Source organism: Solea senegalensis, linkage group LG14 (assembly GCF_019176455.1).
Source record: "Solea senegalensis isolate Sse05_10M linkage group LG14, IFAPA_SoseM_1, whole genome shotgun sequence".
Taxonomy (NCBI): Eukaryota; Metazoa; Chordata; class Actinopteri; order Pleuronectiformes; family Soleidae; genus Solea; species Solea senegalensis.
In genome coordinates, this window is record NC_058034.1 from 13,823,555 (window position 1) to 13,845,984 (window position 22,430).

At 39.1% G+C, this 22,430-nt stretch overlaps 2 protein-coding genes across 3 annotated transcripts; one reads left to right on the plus strand and one right to left on the minus strand.

The window, feature by feature from the left end:
* Positions 1-289: 289 nt before the first annotated feature.
* LOC122780449 (protein SREK1IP1-like) lies at positions 290-3,272 on the minus strand. The gene is made up of 5 exons (XM_044043398.1): positions 3,163-3,272; positions 2,430-2,477; positions 1,772-1,930; positions 1,488-1,557; positions 290-1,270 (listed from the first exon to the last, which is right to left on the minus strand). Exons 1-5 carry the CDS (start codon positions 3,185-3,187, stop codon positions 1,015-1,017), a joined length of 558 nt encoding a protein of 185 aa, XP_043899333.1. The 5' UTR covers positions 3,188-3,272; the 3' UTR covers positions 290-1,014.
* A 2,019-nt stretch (positions 3,273-5,291) lies between these two features.
* Positions 5,292-22,197, plus strand: LOC122780498 (intestinal-type alkaline phosphatase-like). 2 transcript variants are annotated; one of them, XM_044043486.1, is made up of 10 exons: positions 5,292-5,575; positions 14,607-14,881; positions 15,583-15,708; positions 17,623-17,738; positions 18,773-18,947; positions 19,666-19,838; positions 20,744-20,878; positions 20,950-21,025; positions 21,631-21,765; positions 21,980-22,197. In XM_044043486.1, the coding sequence occupies exons 2-10, from the start codon at positions 14,788-14,790 to the stop codon at positions 22,195-22,197; spliced, it is 1,248 nt and encodes a 415-aa protein (XP_043899421.1). In that variant the 5' UTR covers positions 5,292-5,575; positions 14,607-14,787. The 2 variants fall into 2 exon arrangements, with proteins under 2 accessions (XP_043899421.1, XP_043899422.1); XM_044043487.1 differs by lacking the exon at positions 14,607-14,881.
* Positions 22,198-22,430: the final 233 nt, after the last annotated feature.

Consider the following 22,430-nt stretch of genomic DNA (forward strand, 5'->3'; position numbering starts at 1 on the left):
AAGCGTTGGTTGACAGCATAATACAACCAAATAAAGATAAATGTGCAAATTAGTAGTAAACCTTATATATAATGGTCTTACTTTTACCACATAGTACTTTTAGACTATGTTGATGATTATTGTTTTAACATAATTTAGGTGTGTTGCTGCCCTCTACAGGGTATATGACTGTACTGTAACAGGACCTGATCAATAATCTTTATTAGTACATCATCAGACTTCTCTGATGCTAGGCACCTCCTGTGAAAGCATGAGGTATTTCAAATCTGCAATAAAAAAAACACACTTGTACCTTTAACACAAATATATTTTTAATTCCATCAGAGAATTCCAATTATTGAGGAGGACCAAAGTCTGAACCCATGAAAAAAGTGGTGGATGACAAAAATGCACAATGCATAAAGAAGCTATGGTGTTGACAATTTTCCCAATATCATCACAAATGTTTTGGAATGAATGCTGAATTGGCTGAATATGTGATAAAAATTAATTGACATGACTGGCAGCAACACTGTCTTACAAGTAAGTTCAAAGACTTAATGAGCAAAAACTACATAAAGACAAACCCTCTGGTCAATTGAAGATGAATTCACAATTCACTACAATTTTTTTAGCAGAATCTAAAAGGATTAAATCAACAAAATGTATAAGAAAACACCAAAAATAAATAACTTTGGCTTGACAAATTACAGGAACCAAATATCCTGGCTTCTACCTTAAGTTCTTTATTGGACACTATACAGTGATGTTCAATATGACACTAAACATGTCACTTGCGACTTGTTAGGAGAATTTTATCAGATATATGAAAAACAACAACAACACAGTGGCTCAGTATGGATGTCAACTCTGAAGTGTGAAAACAAACTATACTTATAAAGATGAAAGTGTTTGCTTTAAGAATTCATATCACCTTCTCTGTGGAACAAGCCTGGGTGTCTGATTTACACAATGTCTGCAACATACACTTTTCAGTGACTGAGATACGTTAGACGTCTAGCATCAAGTTATACCTTAGTCGCTGTCTGATGATTCACTGGAGCTGGAAGAAGAGGATGATGATGAAGATGATGATTTATGTTTCCTGCTTTTTTGTTTCTTTTTGGGATTCTTCCCGTGCTCCTTTTTGTGTTTGTTCTTTTTGCTTTTCTTCTTGTGGCTTTTCAATTTCTTTTTCTTCCCCTTCTCCTCTTGATCAGATGAGGAGCTGGACCTGCTGTGTTTCTTTTTTTTCTTCATGGTATCCCCATCACTTGATGATGAAAGTGATCTAAAAAAGCATCAGAGAAACATTTTCATTTTAACTCAAATTATGATTCAAGTATTATCAGTAAAATAATCACTTACTTAAAAGAACATGTCTAATTTCCACTTTAAATAGTTAATTTTCTGTTTAAGTATATCCACTCACACAAGTGCATATGTAATGTTTGGTCAGATAACTGTAGTATAAATTGAGAGAAGTATTATGTGGTAGGAAACATTACCTCTTTCTGGACTTTCTGTGTCGGTACTTTTTCCGTTTCTGTCTCTCGTTTCCGTCATCGTCAGGGGAACCTAAAACATAAAACAAAACATTCAAAGTGTTACCAATATAATATAAGCTGCTCATAACATAATAAGTGTTACTTTGATTGCTGTACTGCTGCTCATGTATGTACAATCACCAATATCCTATAGGTGAATGTATTTCCATCATCTTTTCAAAAGATATACTATGCAAGACCCTGCATTCTAATCTTTAAAAAGCTTAGTGGATCAAATATCTTACGTCTGCGATGCTGACCACTCTTCTCTCGCTTTACATTTTGCTGAGCTGCAGGCATGTCATCTTCACTCTCCTCCGTGCTGGTACTGCTGACGTCCAGAACAATGTCCTTTTGGGGGTCAACTCTGACAAAGTTTCGACACTCAAACGTTAAATGGCCCGCTGAAGAAGGAAAAAATTAAAAAAACAATCAATTAAAAACTAAAACAGTTATATTGATTATTATTGTTATATATATTGTAATATCACAACCATAAACCAAGAAGACAATGTCATCCATGTTTGCCAAACCTCAAATTGATGATGGCAGGCATGTACTCAACTGTCTTGTTTTTTCCATGATTTCTTTGTATATGGACACCATAAAACATTTACATTTAAAAAGCTCAAAAATCAACAGATTACATTTTTCAATTATTAAAAATACACTCATACCAATGGATCATTCAACAAAACTGCAATTGATTATTGATTAATCGCTGCAGCCCTGACTGATGAGCATAATGTTGCTTCTCAAATCCATCATCAATATAGTCTGGATTTAAGTTTGTTGTACAACAAATTGCATGAGACCGACATGAAAGATTTAAAGAGGAACTCATAGCAACACATACAAACACAAACCCTTTACATGGAACTTGTGAGCCAAAGCTTTACTTACGATATCCACATTTTTTGCAACCGGCTCGAATGTTGTCCTTGTTAGGACCTGTAAGGAAAGTGATATAAACTTATTTAAAATGTACAAAAATGTGTGCTTTTTTTATCTTCATACACACGTATGTTATCCAATTGCTAGACACATTATTTGGCACATAAGGCATTTGGCTGATCCCATGATTTACTGATTTATTTCAGATAATTATGGATATATATATTTTTTGCTCCTGAGTGAAAGCTTACTTGTGGTTTTAATAGTCTTGGCAGACATCTGAGGCAGTTATATACATGTGTTATATCCAAGAGTGTTGCTTAATTTAAAAAAAATATATGTAATTTTTATTGTTATTTAATTGCTGCAAAGCTCTAACAGCATATGTAGAGTATCTATTTGCTGCTAAATAGCCACTGTAACTCGCAACAAATGCATTTTCACGGAGACATTGAAATTAAGCTCCTGCTTGAGAAATGTGTGTATCTGCAGATCAGAGAGATCAGATATCGATAATTAAATAAATAAATAAAATAAAATCGGTTTTAAGGAGCATGTGTGAAGTGGAGGGAAAAGTACACAAATTTTACACAGAGGTTTTGGTCTGTGTTATGCTAACTTTAAGTTTAGCGCCACTTCGATAAAGCACGCTTTTCCTACCGTTCCAAAAGTACACTGAACATCTGCAGTATATATATATGAACACGGGAATTCAAACGCTTTAGTAAACGATATAACCTACCAGGAGCAAACGCTGAATTCTCCATGGTGAAGCCGTAAAAGTACAAAAGTAAACCTTCCGATTCTCCAGTCCTCTCTCAAAATAACGTCGACCGGAAACATTCCGTCTACCGGGTTCCGCCGCCTAGTTCTGCTTCCGCTCGTTGCTGCTGGTAAACCGTGTCAATGACGTATTACCGCCCCCTGCTGTACGGAAGTTGTCCCTCCAATAATCGCTATCAACTGCCAGTTTAATATTACGTGAACACAAAAGGTTTGACCGTAAAGTAAAATTAAATGTAAATTAAATGTGCTAATTTAAGGGAAAGTAAAACATGGACGGTGACTGAATCCATCTGTAGTTCCTTAATGGCCGGTACGGAAGTCAGTCACCAGGGGGCAGTCTATATTTTTTTTGTTTCTATTGTCCATCTTCATACATTAAGTAGTAGTCCTGAGCGTGGCGCCATGGCCCTGGGCTACTCTGGAACCATATAAGTGTTCAGTACTGGACACTGTGAAAGAGGACCTACTGCTGATTCTGAGCACATTTTAAGGTAAATATAACCACAAATCTTAGTCAGAGGTGACTTTTTTAACTTACATTTTTTACAAATTCATCTGCCTTAAATCCTGCAAATCTGGACCTTTTAAAGTGACGTTCCATCAGAATTGTCCTGTACTTCCATACATCAATCAACTCCTTGATGGTTTTCGTTGCAAAGCCAGTTGTGGTTTTAGTTATGGGGTTAATTGGAGGCTGCCAGAGTCAGACTTCTCGATGGAAAATGTCGACAGATGTATAGCCCCCAGACATGTTCTCATTATCAAGTCTGTGACTGTGGCACACACACACACACACATACACACACACACACACATTTTACAGACTGTAATCTCGGAGCAGTAGACTTGGTCAGACACACAATGTGATTTTTACATCTGTTTCAAAGATTATTTAAAAACTGTATAGGGAAGCATTAACAAAAAATAGTCTATATATATCAACAGTTTGAGTTAAGATTAACACTGACAGCTGCTCTATGGTTTTATTGGTTTTCGGTTTGGTTTTTGTGTTTAGTCCTGTGATTTTTGTGCAAGTGTTTTATAGTAAGGCTTATGTTAGGCCTGAGGAACAGGATTCAGTTAGTATTTATATATGTTGTATCTATCTGTTGTTTTCAGATTTTATTTGATTATAATTTATTCTTTTTTATTTGTTTTTGCTCTGCCAAAATGTGCAATCAAACGATTAAAATGCTTTAAAAACATTTTAACAAACACATTGGGTTTTTGTTGTATATTTATTATTGTGCTTTAATTAAAAATTGAAATAACATTTCCCAAATACTCGATTATTGGATGGAATAATCTGTAAAATACTAGGTTAGTAAAATACTCGATAGTTGCAGCTCTAAACTGAACCATCTCTTTAACATCAATATACTGAGCGCCACGCACAAACAGACTCACCAGACAATGATTCTTTATGATTGGAACGTCATGTTTATTTCACAGATACACGTTTTTCTTTATTTATTGTTGATCATCAGGACGTGAAGAGAATTCAAACAAAAGATTAAAAAAAAAATAGTATCAAAAGTTTCAAGAGTCAAGCTTTAACATCAGATTATAAACAGTGATACCTCGTCCTCCGCACCACAGACGCTGCTGTCTCTTCATGTCCTACAGAGAACACAGAGACACTGAGAGACAAGATCATACCCAGAATCCAGGATAAACAACCTGGGTTCACACCTGTAGCTCTGTCAGCTCTCCATCCAAACTCCCTGCCCTGAAGTCCTCACTAGATTTCTGATTCATCTGCTTCTCTTTTTTGTGATTAGATTTACTGACTTTTAGCTTATAATTGAATCCAGTCAGAAATGAATCAACTTCATTAGTAATACGTTTAGATCCAGTTTATATAAATCATTTTGAATTGGATGTTGTTTTCACTGCAGAAACTAATACATTTTCCAAAACAACTGCTGTTGTCAACATCTGTTTTTTGTTTGTTTGTTTTTTTTTCAGACTCTACTGAAAAATAAAAACTCTACTCGTTTATTTTGCTTTTCCATTATGGATAGTACCTGGTACCAGGTACTTTTTGTGGTACCTGCTCTGGCGAGGTTCCAAGCGAGCTGAGCCGGTACTGAAATGTGACGTCAACAGACTGCCGGACTGATTGGAGTGTCGTCATGAGCAAGAATCAAAACTGCCATCTTTCAAAAACAAAAAACAAAGAACAAACTGGCAAGATTGCTACAGCGAGCATATATGGCTGCTGTCCACAGAAATACACTGTGGTCTGTCAACGCGGTGCAGACACTCCTTTGTTTGGTAGCTGATGAGAGGATCCAGAGAGAGCTGGACCCAAAACGACGTCACAGCAGTTTTGTGCAGCCGTGCTATGATGACCCCGCCCACGTTGAGTAAGTACTATGAACTAATTAAAAATGACATGTCTGATACCAAACTGAGTAGAATCAAGTAGATCCATATAGTGCTAGACATGTATGATGGAAAAGTGCATATGGTTAAAGGTTAGTTTCCATGTATTTTTATGTGTAATATCAAATATGAACCAGCAGATGTCAGCATTCACATTGTAGCTGTAGCTAATCTTTAGTCTGGATCCTCAGGAGGGTACTGAAGTCAAGTGCTGAGCCATTACTCACATTTACGTCACCAATTCCTCTTCTAACAGTGAGATAAAGACTGTCTGAACATTATTCTGAAGCAGTGTTGGACACATTACTTTTAAAAAAAGTAATTTGTTATAGTTACTTCTCCCAAAAATAACTGAGTGAGTAACCAAGTTACTGCACTGTTACATTAACTTGTTACCGTGGAAATTGCAGTGTATTCCTTCAACGTCCACGCCCTCAGAGCGACTGTTTTTCTGCAGTGGGAAATATTTCTGAGTAATAATAATGTTGATATGTTTACTTCAAAGATAAATGTTAATTTCAAACACAAGTATCTTCCCCCACTAGCAGCCTTTGCCTTTTTACCAGTTTGCATCAAAAATATCCATCAAATCACAGAATGTACATGATTTCTCTCCCCACACTGCCCGTGTTTTGCCTCCATCATACATCATCTCAAAGTGTTTGTCTCTTAGGGGCCTTGGTGGACGCTTGTCTGTCAACACTTCATGCTGACAGAGTTTGCTTCGGGAAAATGTCTGAATTGGTTTCAAAGAAATCAAAGAGGAACAAAGGGAGCAGAGGAATAAACAAGTGTGTACATGGTGTATATACATTACCCAGGCAGTGATGTGAAAAACACATGTGCTAATGTGGAGAATGTTGATTGAAAGAGGATTCTGCAGACAGATATGGTTATATGGATACGACGTGCATTCCTCAACCTCCCATTCACCTTAGCACAATTACCCCCAGTCTCCCCCACATCAAAGAAGTTCATTACAGAAGCCATCACACATGCACAGAGAGATTCGGGGCAGGAGAATGAGAGACGAAGAGAGCCTGGGAGGTGGGTGGGGAAGATCACTCAAACCAAAACAATATCAGCTGCTGGTTATTTCACCTAGCAGGCTCTTGGACAAGACCAAGCAGAAACACTTGAAGTAGATGAACTAAACACTAAAGATGCTTATTGTAGTTGAATCAAGTGACTTAGTACCGTCACTGTGCATGGATATGTAGCCTTCATCCTAATAAATTTTGTTTTCCCATTGGAGAGCTGTGTTAGTTTTCCCTGCATGGCCACCCAGGCATGATGCTCATGCTTGTGGGAGCAACACTGTGTCAGGTGGTGAGGTGTGGAGCCTCCACGGCTGGCGCTTGAGGTCAGACATAGGTTTATTTTCCTAGGCAGGCGTCTGTCCAAAAACATCCTCTACAGTTCCTCAGTGTCCGCCAGGTGCTAACCAGACAGAATCTGTCAGCAGTGCAAGGAGGAACTACTGGAAGATGGGCTCTTTCTGTCTTTCACAACTATTCATTTACTTTTACAAACATTCAGGTTACACTGTGTTGCATGGATCAACAATATCTGCAGTTGTTGACAATTTGTGAGGACCACACATGCATCTGGGGTAAATGTATGATACTGTAGTTTTTTTTTTTTTAAATTTGCAGCATTTCAAGTAAATTGCAAGCTTCAGTGAAGAATCAAAAGCTATGCTTACGTGGACACAAATAATCTGAATAAAAGCCTGATTGGAACAGAAAACGCTCCCAATACCCATTCGAAAATAAATTTCATTTCGATTGAGATAGGTGATTTATGCTGATCATCATTCCCATTGGTGTTCATATAGCTGTTCCGATCATGACTTCAGGGTTTGGGTTAGTACAGAAATGAGAAATGAGAGGGGAAATAATACAGGTGGAAGTGAAGATTCTTCTTTTACTCTGTGCATGTCAAAATGGTTCTGATGTAATGGTTGATGCACGTATACACTCCTCATAATCACTTATTGTTTACATCCATTTCTATTCTGAATGATTTTAAATGGCTGTAGAAAATGTGCACGTGTAAACATGGCTATTTAGTAGAGTTGTTCCGATTCCGATACCAGTATCGGAAATGCTTCCGATACTGCCGAAAATGTGGGTGTCGGTATCGGCGAGTACTGGAGTCCATGCACCGATCCGATATCACGTAATTTATTAGAGCTCCGTTACCTCTGACGCAGATCTTCTTCACCACTCTTGAAACAGTTGCGCTGTGCTGTTTTAGAGGTGCGAAGAAGAACTGATCACCCAACACCTGTGGACAAGGAGCTACTTAGTTGTTTGGACCTGAAAAACGAAATAACATATCACTGGTAAAAATAAAGGGTGTCCATTTGCTGTATTCGTTCATGTTTTACAGAGGGTTTAACCTGAGCCAAACCTTACCACCAATGATAGTCATATCACAGTCATGCAGGCGTAATATGATATATATTTTTTTTATAACACACTGGTATCGGTATCAGTACTCTGTATCGGCCAATACCCACAGCACAAGTATCGGAATCGGTATCAGGAGGGAAAAAATGGTATCGGAACATCTCTACTAATTAGTATTCTATCACGTCACTGTAATAGTAATACAATAGTAAAAAGTTATTGTAATAATAATAATAATAATCCAGAAAACAAAGCATTTTTTAGTTTGTAATTGATATACTTTATCTGCTTCTTTCACCACCCAGGCCATTCCACAAAAGATATTGATCTCTCTCTGTCTCTCTCCGTGGCCTTGTCAACATTTATTGACAAGTTTTAGCAAAGTTGGTGATGTGGCTACAGGGCTGGAAGTAGTGTGATCATTTGATAGATCCACCACCTTTGTCTAGACTGAAAATACAAATAAATGACAAAGCCTGGAAAAAAAAAAATCTTTAAAATCACACTATAGCCAGACATGAGCAATGGAAAATGTCGACAAAATTGGGTCCAGACAGAGTTTGTGCTTCACATATGGTGAACGTGGCAGAGAATTTTCTAGGTCAGCTGCATTTACAGAGGCGGGGACATATCAAAATCTATAACAGATGAAGGAGGGCGTTAGTATTCATGAGGCAAGACACCCGGTACCCATTCGCCTTTCTTTTTTCTTTTATTTACTGGGCCTGATTTCCGCAGCTTCTGCCTCTGTAGCTTGATGTGATGGAACTGAAATGCAACTAATTCACTCTTAATTGGGCTGCATCATGCATTGCCAAAATGTAATGTACATTAGTTGTTTTGATTTGCGTGTGTGTGTCAGAAGGTTGAGAATTGTCCAACTTTCTAAGCAGCAGTGGGATCACTGCCCAAACGAGGCACCGGACACTCACATTACATTGACATGATTTTGAAGCTGGTCAACACTTGCATAATGTTGCTTTAATTGATTGTTTAATTGTTTTTTTTGCTGCTTGAGTAAATCAGTATTATTAGTATTATTATCAGTAGTAAGCGAAGTGCTTTTCTCTCTCTCATTAGAAGCGAGATACATGAGGGAGCAGGAAAGAGTTCCACACAAACATTTTCTCTGTGGGTATAACAAGTCCCTCACTCCTGCCCCCAAACCCCAGTTCTTGTATCAGTTCTCCAGATGCTTGTTGGGGTTACATAAAACTGGGTGAGAACAATAATCAAGCTCAGAAGAGGGTTGAAACAGCCACCAGAGCACTTTGTGTGAGACATGTGTTTGTGAAATGAAGATATGAATAATGAATGAGCTCATGTAAGAGCTGCAAGCACAATTTATTTTATTGTCTGTGGACAATGCCTAAGGAGCACACATTTTATTGTTTTTGAAAATGTCCGTTGTTCCAACCTTGTTAAAACACCTTCTAAATGTATTCATTTATTCAGTCTTGACGCGTAAAGGCCATGATTAATCACAATTTAAAAGAATTTCATAAATCTTATCATAATGCAGCTTTTATTCATAGTTTTTAGTGTTTTATGTGCTTGTGAAAGGGTTTGCTGTCCCTGAGGACGGATTTCTGTCTGTCAAGCCCTTTTAGTGCGCTGTAATTGGTTTTATTGGAAACGTTTTTCATGCAGAGAAAAGTATGGTTCTAGGATCAGTCAAGAAAAGCAACCACAAAACAACACAGTTTAAGATTTGCACACACACACCATTAAAAAGTAGTTTCTTTTATCAGGGACTCGTACTGTATTTTTGACAGGATATTTTTCTTGTAAAACAAGATATATCATGAGCTACAATGACATAATGGCACTGACATACATTTGTGCAGCGACGCACTTTTTCTTTTGTTTGTTAGGGTTATTTGACAAATTGGAGGTCACAACACTGCAGACATGATGAACTGAACATAGTTGCAGCATGGAAAGTGGTGAATGCTTTACTATGGTCTTATCATTGTCAGGGAGCGTTTTATGATATGTGCAGACAGCTGTGAGCTTGTCTGTCAGCAGCTTCCAATATAGGTCTCCCTAAAGGCCCAGAAACCAGGTTTGTGATCATATAAATCTGACATATATTCACAGTCACATAATTCAATATTAAACAGTTCAACTATGAATAAATCGTTACTAAAATTCACACTCAGTGGGTAAGAGTAGAGGGTCAAATGTCCATCTGATAATCCTGAGCTTACTGGCACCAGTGACTTTCAAATTGGTATTTTGATTTTCAAATACTGTTTCTTAACATTTGGATCTGTGGCTTTAAACCTTTAAAAAATGAATACATTGAACCTCGGCAAAATGTGGGAGTGAAAACTTTTGAAGGAACATCTGGAATAATAGTTTGTGATTACATTACTTTGAATGTAATATGATATATATACTGTGAATTAGTGGCTGAGGTCCCCTCATCGCTCTCAGACTGGCGGTGTGCATTTCTTCCACTGTATTGGTGTGTAGACAGACAAATGACTAATATAATTACACATTTTGTCAACCGTGAGTGAGCTATGCACTTTTCTGTGTTGCTTTTGAAACTTAGTCTACATTCTCTGGATACACAAGTGGTGTTGTGTCAGTTGTATCAATTCTTTCTTGTTTCTGTGTACTGTCGCAACTGTTGTCGCAGGGATTTGTGCCAAAGGTCTTTGAGTTGTACAAGTGTTCTTTGCACCTTTCGTGAGGTAGTGACCTGCGTACACCTGTGACTTATATCACCTGAGGTAATTAGCCTAAATATTGGCATCAAAAAGGTTTTTAGTGTATGTGTGTGTGTGTGCGTGTGTCCTCTGCCTCTCTCTCTGAGACAAAAGATGAAAGCTCAGAATGGAGCCTATGTGCAAGATTTTAGACATTTGGAAGTTTAAGAAAGCAGGAGAGGATACGGAGGATGAAGGGGAGAATGGTGAGAACAGAAAAGTGTCGAAAGAACCAACAGTGTTTAGAAGGAAACATTTACAAATGTTGAGGTTTTAAGCCTCAAAGACAAGATGATAGTGTTGATGAGTTTAGTCATCCATGGATGTGGTGGCATAGGTGAGTCAGACGTTTCTGTTTGTGATTTTGGCAGAATGAAAAGAAAGTAAGAGAAAAAGGGAGAGGGTTATACCAACAGCCATGGGCAGAGATTTGATGTGGTTGCACTGTGTCCATGAAGGCATTCCTTTATGACATGATGTCAAATGCAATATATTCTTCAATGCTCACAATAAAACTGGAGCTATGAGTGTTCATATGAGTCGACTGCAATTTACTTTTTCCCATGTCGTAGCTTGTACAGTAGGTCTGAAGTGAGACATAACAAACCCAGCACAATTATAACACAGTCAGACAGGCGTGTGTGTGTGCGCAAACACACGTCGATGTCCATGTCCATGTGAAGTTGTCTCTGTGTCCCCTTTATTGTCAAATGTTCTCAAGTTTTTAGCTTAACCTCAGTTTCTTTAATGTACTGAAGACTTTTGCACCCTCCTGCACATGAGGGTCGTGGGGGGTGCTGTGCCAATCTCAGCTGACATAGGGCGATAGACTAGAGTGTCCAATTGACCTAATCCCCATAGTGCATGTTTTTGGACTGTGGGAGGAAGCCGGAGAACCCGGACCCATGGGGACAACATGCAAACTCCATGCCACACAAAAACCTATTTAGGATAAACTCTGTAACGCCTTCGGCAGTCCAACTAAAAACTAAGAGGTGCCACTTCTCATTGCTTTCTGACCACTTGAGGTTGAGGTCACGGTCTCTTTATCGAAGCTTTTGTGAGTGGCTGTCTTGAATCAGGACATGGGTCACTCACCACTTCACTTCTAATTATCCCCCAGTTGAGTTGTGCGCCAGTAATAAACCCCTTTTATGATTGTCTTTCCAAATGCTCTGAGATGGGAACTCGAGGCAGTGCTTCTCATAAAAAGGGACTTACATCATTTATGGTCCCTCCTTAAATTGATCTGGGAATATTTCTCATGTGCCTTATGAATGTCACTCTGAAAATTCTATTCAAGAGGAAGGGGCTCATATTTATGCTGAGGCCAAAATAGATCGCAGGCATCATTGCAGACATTGTTTAATTGTTCCACCAGAGCTGCCTCTACTTTTACTGTCTTGAAGATCATGACAGGATTTCAGTCTCTTTCCTCTTTTTTTTTCTTCATACAGGATCTCTATAAGATACCCTCATCTTTTCACCATTCCTTCATCTTTGTCAGATCGGAGTTGATCCTTTTTTCTTTTTTTTTTTTTTGTTAAAAGGCCAACCTTTAACTGCCAGAGGAAAAGATTTTGAAAGTGTGGCTGTGTGGTCTGGCACCACCCACACATGTGTAGCCTCTCTTTGACAACCTGAACCTAAACATTTCCCCTCCATGAGTTGTAATCTAGACCTAAGTTGGTTTCAACTAACCACTGTAATTTACAGAGTCTATAGGTTGAAGGATCCCAGCGTGTTAAGAGCAAGGGGGGGGGGGCGGGGAAGTAGCATTTGTAATTTATGTGTAGTAGAGAATGACTCGGGGTCCAGATGCTGGAAAGATGGAGGGCTTGTTTGTGTACGTGTGTGAATGTAAAACCAATGTATATTTTTAAAAAAAAGATCTGTTTTAGGTTCTTTGCAAATCAACCATGAACTGTAGTTCTACTTGTAAAATGGGCCATGACTCTGCACGTTAACGTCACTGTGTATGTGTGCTCTTCAACAGAGGAGGATTCATAGCTGATAGAAAGTAATGGTACAGAGATGAAGAAAAAAATATATCATTATATGTTCATATTACTAGTATGTCTTCAATTCTTTCTGCCTCAGACACATATATATTTGTGTAGTTTGTGTGTGTGTCTGGACTTGTGTTTATATCTTTGTCATTTTGACCTTATATCTTGGACATTTTGTCTGGGCCCCACAACTTTAAAGTGTTTATTCAGGGTTAAGACATTGTTTTAGGGTTAGGCTTAACATTGGGTTTAGTTTTAGGTTAAGGTTATGGTTAGGCACTTAGTTGTGATGGTTAAGGTTAGGGTAAGGGGCTAGGGAATGTGTGTGTGCGTGTGTGTCATAAGGGGTTCTTGTCTTATCTTATGCCTACTCATATCGTTGTTTTTTTCTTTTTTGTCGCAGTCTGGATATGGAAAGAACATCTATCTAAATGTATTCAAGCACACGACATGGAAACACCTTTCTGCTTTGCAATCTCTCTTATCATAGCTGTTTTTCCTAGGGTGCATAAAGGACTGATAATACTATATATTACAACAAAGATGAAGTTTGAATCTGGATCAGATGTGTGGCTTTGATTTCACTAATACTGCAATGCATTACTTAAAAAAAATATATATAATTAAATATAATGTTTGTATATTATATTGTTTAGTTCTCTAAATTCCCAGGAGGGCAATGGTTTCCCACAAGCCTTCAAGTTTACCATATAATCAGCCCACAAAAGCACTTAAGCACCTTTTGGGAGAATGGATGATCCATGCTGAGACCAAAAACAGCCACCAGGTGTTTACGTTTGTCGTGAAGGAAACTAATTTGACTTTCCCAGCATAAGTTACACTCTGTCTCTGAGGCAAACCTAACAAATAACAAATGGACAGACAGTCATGCCTCCACAAGTTTTCCGGCTCTTGCACATTGCTGCTAGTATTTCCAGTTCATGTGGTGTGGGCTGCATCATGTGAGGCCTCTCTACCCAAATTGCTGCTATGATTTTATTGCAGTCTTGATTAGGCACATGTGACTAACTGCAAACCCCTGTTGGCGATGGCTGAGTGGGTTGGCAGTAAGCAAAGGTCTTCCAGAGCTCTGAATGGTAATGAGATTCAGCCCCGTTGTTCACAAGACGAGAGCCATTCTCTGGAAATTTGATTCTTCTGGTCGTGTGGAGCAAAGTTGGCTCAACTCACCTTATTTCACACATTAACTGGTGTGTGTGTGTGTGTAGAGGGGAGACATTTTTATACTGCAGGCAGTCGTCACTACCTCACAGAAGAAAAATGCTAACTCCGCTCCACTTGCCATGGAAAAACGGCCAAGTTAAATTGGTGAGAGAGGGAAAATATCGGGGTCTTTCAAATGCAAAAAAATGTGATTGTGGGGAGGAAAATGGAAATGTGACCACTTCCTTGACATGAAAAACACAGTGCATGAAGACTAAATCGTGATATTCTCCAGAATGAATTGGACCATGTTCTCGTACTTCCTGAGGCCTTTTTTTCCAGTGGATGGGGGAAAGAAAGGGAAAAAGTCATGGCTATGATTTGTATTTTATGAATGCCAACACAAATTGGGCAGCCATTTTTTCTCTCTCTCACTGTTAAAGGGGCTGCTGCATTAAAAGACCTATTATTCATTTACCACATTAAAGGGCCATATAAACTTCTGCCATGCTCACTTCAGGGAAAGGAGGTAGTTGTAAATTAAAAACAATAAAAAGAGGGGTGGGGGTTGCTTATTTTCAGAAGTCAAAATGAGTAGAGGGGCTGTGATGCTACAGTGCTCTTGTGTGGTCTTTTCCTGTGTGTCTCTCCACTCGCGGCTCTTCCTCCTTCTCTTACATTCTCTCTTCCCTCTTTTGTGGCTCTAAGCCTATGAGCTGTCGTGGGCCCTTCCTCGTTACACACCCAGCGGGGCTTTAAAAAGGAAGGGCTGGAGGTCTTAGCAGCCACACTCTCTCTATGCCTGTGTGTCTGCCTGTTGGACTCGGTGTGCTGCTCCAAAAAAGCGGCTGTGTCAACCTCTTCAGCCTCCAGGTTGCTTGGATCAAAGATGCATACACCGCAACACGGGGCCCCCAATCTCATGCTCATCCTCCTGTGCCCCATCCTGCTGGCTGTGGGCCGTGCTGCTGTGGAGAGCCAAGGTGAGGAGATGACAGAGTTATTATTATTGCTTGTGCTTGGGATATTAGTAGCACTTGGTGGGCACACACATGGGGACTTGAGCAGGTAACCTCAGCCTGTAAAAGTGTGAACACAGTGAGCACAGACTGAGCTTGTGCTTGTCATCTGTGGTGGTCCATGAGCATAGACTCAGGTGTGTAGTTGTGATGGAGAGACTGAGAGTGTCAGTGTTGATGTACAAAAGCTGGTGTGAATGTATTTTTGCCTGTGTCTACCTGTTTATGTAAAATGTGGGATGAACTGTTTGTCTTTCCGTTGGCTGAGGGAATGTTCTGTTTTGACTTCTTTCACTGGACAGACGGACACCAAAATTGTAGCGGAAACTCAGTATTTAAATGTCTTAGTCAAATATTGAAAGCGTTATTTGTAATAGGAAAGTGATTTTGTGAAACACTAGGTGATTCATCTGATGGATGAAAGGACACTTTTGTGAAGATGCATAAAAATATTTTTTGGCTGTTTTTGTCATTTTGATACTTCTGTGGGAACCATTTTCTTCCCTACCCAAAGGCAAAATGTGCAGGCACACATTGAACTCATGTAAACCTCTTTACCATTCAATCACATACCTGCGCCAGGTTATCTCTGAGATCCACTTACATCCGTCCACTCTCCCCACACACTCCTCTTACCCATATCTGTGTTTGTTTCCATGGAGCAGCACTGCATGAACTGGAGAAAGAACCAGATTATTGGGATGCTCAGGCAAGAGCGACACTGGATGCTGCACTGAAACTCCACCCTCAGAATCACCGGGCCAAGAACATCATCCTGTTCCTCGGGGATGGTAGGTCATGCTATCATTACGGGAATCTCTACAAGCAAATATTTAATATTGACTTGGTTGTAGGTTCATTTTGATCCCAAAAGAGGTTAACTGCAGTTGGAAATACAGTGACAATACAGAACAGTATGCAACACAGCTTGGAGTTGATAGGGAGTTACTATTAAATACTGGGTAATTACACAATAAAATGAAACAAAAATAAAAAGTTTGATTGGACATTAAGAAATGAATACTTTGCCCACATACAGGATAAGGCGGATGTGTTAGTAGTTTGTCTGTATGGGTCACCATAGGAATAGATACTTACATAATAATTTGGTGATTACTAAGTGTATAGTATGTCTATGCCTTATTGCACTATGCTTTCAGCATAGTCAAATAGTTTAGTGGAATAAACCTAATTTATGTGAAATTCCCATAAATTATAATAATTATAATTGCTAATTAGAGATGTCAGCTCTGCAATAGCTGTTTCCCTTAAAGCAAGTAGTGGGCAACTGCTGGAGAAGTCACCCGAGTTAACCCATACTTACCTTACTCTGTTAAGTGTAGTGTGCACCCTTACTTTGAAACAAATATATATTATCTATGTAGATAATAGCATGGTTATAGAAACTTAAGTACTTAAACACTCAATGAGAATATGGTAGGCTCTATGAATGCACTGTCATCTTTCCTCTGCTTACAAAGTGTAACATGAGCTCTTTTTTTAATGTACATATTGTATATTGCTACTCTGAGAACTCTCATTAATGGTATATTTTTAATGCAGCAGTCAGTGGTTTACGGCAAAGCCTACTGTGCATAGTCTGCTTACTAAACAACAGAAAAGTCAGTGAGCTGTTGATGAGCAGTGATGGTTTTGACAACTGAAGTGTATTCAAGATACAGTATTTCCCTTTAGAAGTTATTGGAACCAGCTAATGTTTCTTAGATCCATCAGGTTATTTTGTAAGACGAATACTTTTTGAGTGATTTTTGAGGGGTGACAATTAAAGTTAATTAATTTTAATTTTGGGAGAAACTGACATGATTCATTTTCAGCCTTGTAGTCTGGCCTTCATTCACTTTAGGAACTTAAGCCAGTTGGCTTCGATTGGAATATTTTGCATTAGCTGTCACTGGTGTGATATATGCAGAGCTGCGGTGGTATGAAACACATTTTTGTAAGGGGAACTGTGAAAAGGAAGAGATTTAAGAGTTTTTTTCCACTTAACGACTAATCACACATTTCTGGGTGGTTGAGGCTGAGTTTCCTTTGTGCATCTCTTCTGCCTCAAGCCTGTGTGGAGTTTAAGAAAGGGTTAAATGTTTGACAGTATCATGGGCTTCTTCAGGGACTTTCACAGACACGGGTGGAATCCAATAGGGAGCTACAGGAGATTTGTTTAAGTTTTTAAAGCATTCAGAGGCATTTTCTCTATCTCCATCTGTCTGTATCTCCATATGTTGTATAGTGATGGAGCAACATTTTTTAACTTCATATAATTACATTACAAATGGGCTGAATAGTTGGCTGTACGACTCATTGTTGGCCCGTCTGATGATTTTGTTTGAAAATGTGGCTTTCCTAGAAAACCACTGTCTAACTGTACCAACTATTTGCAGATTCAGTAATGGCTTTGCCATGTGCTGACTCTGTTTACTTGGAGAATTGCTGAATCAATATTTGCTTCTGAGTATGACAGTTATAAACTGAGCTGTTCAAAGCAGAAATGTTTTAGTGTGGCTTGTCGTGGTCGTACTGGACGGAGAACAGTTGGCACGCTCTGTTAGACCAGTAGAACCTTCAAACACATCATGTTTAGAGTCCAACATCATTGAATGTGTATAGTACAGTACTCGTTTAATGACGGTGAAGCTAAAAACATGGAGCATATCAGAGACCTTCACCTGTTAATTATTGTCTCCCAGGAATGGGTGTGTCTACTGTGTCGGCAGCTCGGATCCTGCGGGGTCAGATGGACGGTGGTTCGGGGGAGGAGACCCTTCTGGCCATGGACACCTTCCCATATGTGGCTCTGTCTAAGGTGAAAACACAATACTGACCTGTTGGTCAACATCACAGTGTCAGTAGTGTTCTATTATGTGACCAAACGTTTTCCATGTTTCAGAAGGTCTATTTCATCATCATTTCATATTCACCATTTATCTGTAAATACATGGATACATTATGGCATTTATTATGCCCTTTAATTGTAAACGCTTGTATTTGTCAATATTTACAAAGTAATAATTTGGCATGTTTTCACACATTTCTATCAAAATGATTCCTTTGTTCTTCTTAAGACTTTTCATTGACTTCCTCACCCTTAATCATAGTCAGTTAACGGCTAACCTTAATCTAACCACACTTCAAATGTTAGCCCCAAACTTTTTCTCGTTTCTCAGAAATGAGGTTAGGACCAGGTTTTGGCCCATACAAGGACACTGTTAAGGTCAGTGTCTTTGACAGAAAAGATCCTGAAAGAGTTAACAAATCCGATTAAATAAATCAGTATGATGTAGTAGTTTAGAGTAAAGAGAAGCTAGAGAGTTGGAGAAAAAGAGAGAGTGATGCTCTCCAGATAAATCCTCTGGTATAAAGAAGGGAGTGGGAGTGGTCAGTGGTTTGGTGTGTCCATCTGTCGCATTCCTTGTCTTCTGACGTGTACGATCTTGTCTCCTACCATCATCTCTTTTTTGCCTTAAAGGAGCTTTTAGGGAATTAAGCTCAATCAACACTTCAACTGAAAGTGCTGACTTTGTGGTAGAAACAGTGAAAACAGACTTGAACATAGTTGCGTTGAATAGTTGCAAAAATGCAACCTCACGGCCAAACATAATTCAGTGTCTTTAGTGTTTCTGAATCCTAGCCTATAATCAACTAGGATTGTTACGTGATTAAGATGGTTGGGTAGAGCACGTATATGTTTTCAGTTGTATGAGACTGTTCCTTATAAAAAATTTAGAAACAGCATTTTTTTAACCCTCTCTGTTCCCAGTTCATGTCAGACAAAGGAAATGCTTTGAATGCGTTCTCACTTCTTGACTTAAAGTGTGTTTGTGTTTTTACGCTTCACAGACCTACAGTGTGGATAAGCAGGTAGCAGACAGTGCCAGCACAGCAACGGCCTACCACTGCGGCATCAAGGCCAACGCTAAGACAGTGGGCCTCAGCGCTCACGCAGTGGCCTACGAGTGTAACACCACCTTCGGTAACGAGGTCTACTCAGTTTTACGACGTGCCAAGGCACAAGGTAAGAGCAGTAAATGGCTCAGCCAAGTAATGGGTGTGATGTGTAATGAAACGTTGAACAGGTTTGAATTACATTTCTTATCTCAAGATACGCACAGGCCATGGTTGCCAGAAAATAAAAACACGAGGTATAAAACATTCCTCTGATAAGCTTGATCTTCGCTACCTATTTAACCACTGATAGCCCAATTTTCAAAACAGCCCTCATAAGATAGTGATTTCGTCTTCACTGACCCCTTCACCGGTAATTTCACAACATGTATGTGTTGTAATGTTTACCTGTGTGTCAAGACGTGTCTATGATCCCAATGACAGGGCACATTCATGTTTATTAAGATAAATATTTGACCTATTATGTGCAGCAACACTATGTGTACATTTCATTTCTACATTTGTTGGTCGTTATGTGTCATGAAGTTAATTTCCACACCATGTCCTCTCACTGTGTCAAGTTTGGTAAGTGGATTGGCCTCAGACTGGCAGAATCAGGCCCAGTATATTGTTTTTTCTTTTTTTGTTTTTTTTTTCGGTTGAATTGCGAAACTAAACAATACTAAAAAATGTCTCATCAACTTCATTACTTGACCAGAGAGTCAAGTAATGAGGTATCCACAGTGACAACTGAACAAGTGACTCCCGACAGCTTCAGATTGACACTGTGTTTATTTCATTGTCAACACATTAATCTCTGATTTGGTTGTATCTCTGCACTGTTCCAGGTAAATCAGTTGGTATTGTGACGACCACCCGTGTCCAGCATGCCTCCCCAGCTGCGGCCTACGCGCACTCAGTCAGCCGCAGTTGGTACAGTGATGCAGATCTCCCTTTCAGTGCTCGCCAACAGGGCTGTGTCGACATTGCCACCCAAATGGTCACCAACGTCGACATTGATGTATGTAAGGCGCTTAATTAGCACTTTAAATTAACATCATGTGATTCATTTGACTATACTGAAGAAATGGGTTGAAGGAACACTGTGCCATTACTGGATTTGTCTTGTTATTTGTTTGTTTTCCGATGGACAATCAGCCGTTTATCTGACTTTATATTGCCTTACAGTAATTGAAGTGAATAGGGATTTATTGGAATATGATTTTGAAACTGCAATGAATCCACAAGGACTTTGTTCTGGTTAAATGTTTAAACACGTTACAAGACATCTGTCGAATGATGTGGTTTGTTTGTTTGCTTTAAAGGACATTGTATTATTCTTAAAACAAACTAACAAACAAAAAACAGTTCAGTTTTAAAAATCTATGTATGTAATGCTGGTAGTGGTTAGTGGCTGAATATGTATGAAAATATAATTCTATGCCTTACTGTCATAGCACATCACCATTTAATGTAACATCAGACTATATATGGGAACAAGGGGGAGATGCTTTATCAGCCGCCACATTTTTTCTTTAATAATAATATTAACTTTATTTGTATATTTAAAACGCAAATACAACAATAAAACACAACACAGGGTGGAATGAAAAGGAAAAGTCTAAAGTCAAAAAGTAAGAACCCTGTTTTGACAAAATATGTAAATATGTAAATAATAAAACTGTAAAATTAGCTCTTTACATCATTTATTTGTAGTTTTCTACATTTTGAACCATTAGGCTGAATACTTCCAATACTGTGCTGTCTTAACATTCACTTAAATGCGCAAAATAAATTTTAATCATCTTCTTTTCTTTTAGAAAAGCTGTGAAAATCCCGGCCCTGTTTTGTGAGCGCATTATTGCTTGTCAGCAAAAGATATAAGATAAGATTTAATGATTACACTGTGTCTGGTATTCCCTCAAGGTGATCCTGGGGGGAGGGAGGCTGTACATGACACCAAAAGGCACACCAGACCCAGAGTATCCTACCTCCAACTCTCGAAAGGGGGACCGCAGAGACAAGAAGAACCTCATTGATGTGTGGCTGAATGCTAACCCGGTAAGGCCATTTAATATTTCTGTCAGTACATCTCTCGCTCACACTCATGTATCCTCTGTTTTGTGTTTCAGGACAAGAGGTCACACTATGTGTGGCACAGGAAAGAGTTTGATGAGGTTAATGTTAAAACTACTGACCGGCTCATGGGTGAGTACGTAGATGTTTATATAAACACAGTCAGGTAGAGCAGGTGAACACACACACACAAACATTGACAACACATCTGTCTATCAATCTACACAAGACTGATAGACACTCACCTGTCTATCAGACAAAAACTGATAGTGGCTATGGTTTGCATAAACACTGACCTTGTCAGGACCACTACTCATCGAGACCAAAACCTGGTCCTGATGAGGCATTAACTGGTTGCAGTGAAGGTGTACTGCGGTGTACTTAGAAGAATAGCTAACCAGTGTGTGTGTGTGTGTGTGTATAGACACTCACTCACACTCTCTTCTTATCTACGTTACGAAACCCTCTCAAGGGCTTTGAAAGCAGTAAGTTCAGCTTTCATCTTTACAAGCATGTCAAGATCACATGATAGTGCACCGTTAAGTTGTAGATAGCTCATACTATCAGCCCTGACTACAATCATACATAATGCTCATGAAAGAACAGAAGTTACTTTGTCTTCATGTTGCAAATGTGCTTGTACTGCCTTCATCTTTCAACCAACCGTCTTCTTTTCTGTCTCTACAACCACTATATCAAACCTAATTCTTGTATCCCTCCCTTTTCTTTGTTTCCAGGTCTGTTTGAGCCAAAGGACATGAGGTTTGAGGTTTTCCGCAACAGCACACGAGACCCTTCCATTGTGGAGATGACGGAGAAGGCCATACAAATCCTCAGCAAGAATCCCAAAGGATACTTCCTGTTTGTGGAAGATACGTATTTCTGTATATCAGCACTCCAAGAAGTGTTTTATTATCAGTATCATGGTGAATTATATCCACGTGGTGTGATGATTTATACCTGGAGCGACCTTTAGAACTAAAATAAGTAAAGTATTAAGAAAAGCTGACAAATGAATGAAATAATGTTTGAAGCCCTAGTGTGAAAACAAGTTAAGGTCATGTCTTATTTATTTTCCTAGAGTACGAGGGAGAATTGATCACGGTCATCACGATGGCATTGCCAAACTGGCCCTGACAGAGGCTGTGATGTTTGACCGAGCAATTCAGCGTGCTGCACAGCTAACCAGAGAATCTGATACACTGACTGTGGTCACTGCTGACCACTCGCACGTCTTCACCTTCGGCGGTAACACACCTCGAGGGAACCCCATCTTTGGTAAGCTGTTAATGTTGGCCAATTAGTATGGAAATAAGACAAACTACCGGGGGAAATTAATTTGAGCATGATGTGGTTTTAAGCTCGAAAATCGATATTAATCCTCATCTGCGGCCGTCCCTTTTTTTGAAAAGATCCACAGGTTCCTTTGATTGGCTCGGTCTTTGTCTGGTAAAAAAAAAACGCACTCTTAGGTATTTCTTTTGTGTTGAAGTTTAATGAGTGAGCGCCGCTCCCTCAGGACCCACAAAACAGTTGC

Coding starts and splice junctions, on each gene's coding strand:
- LOC122780498 (XM_044043486.1), top strand. CDS start 14,788: ATGCATACACCGCAACACGGGGCCCCCAATCTCATGCTCATCCTCCTG. Junction 19,839..20,743: donor TCACCAACGTCGACATTGAT/GTATGTAAGGCG, acceptor TATTCCCTCAAG/GTGATCCTGGGGGGAGGGAG. Junction 20,879..20,949: donor TGTGGCTGAATGCTAACCCG/GTAAGGCCATTT, acceptor TTTGTGTTTCAG/GACAAGAGGTCACACTATGT.
- LOC122780449 (XM_044043398.1), bottom strand. CDS start 3,187: ATGGAGAATTCAGCGTTTGCTCCTG. Junction 1,558..1,771: donor GAGTGGTCAGCATCGCAGAC/GTAAGATATTTG, acceptor TTTATGTTTTAG/GTTCCCCTGACGATGACGGA. Junction 1,271..1,487: donor CACAGAAAGTCCAGAAAGAG/GTAATGTTTCCT, acceptor ATGCTTTTTTAG/ATCACTTTCATCATCAAGTG.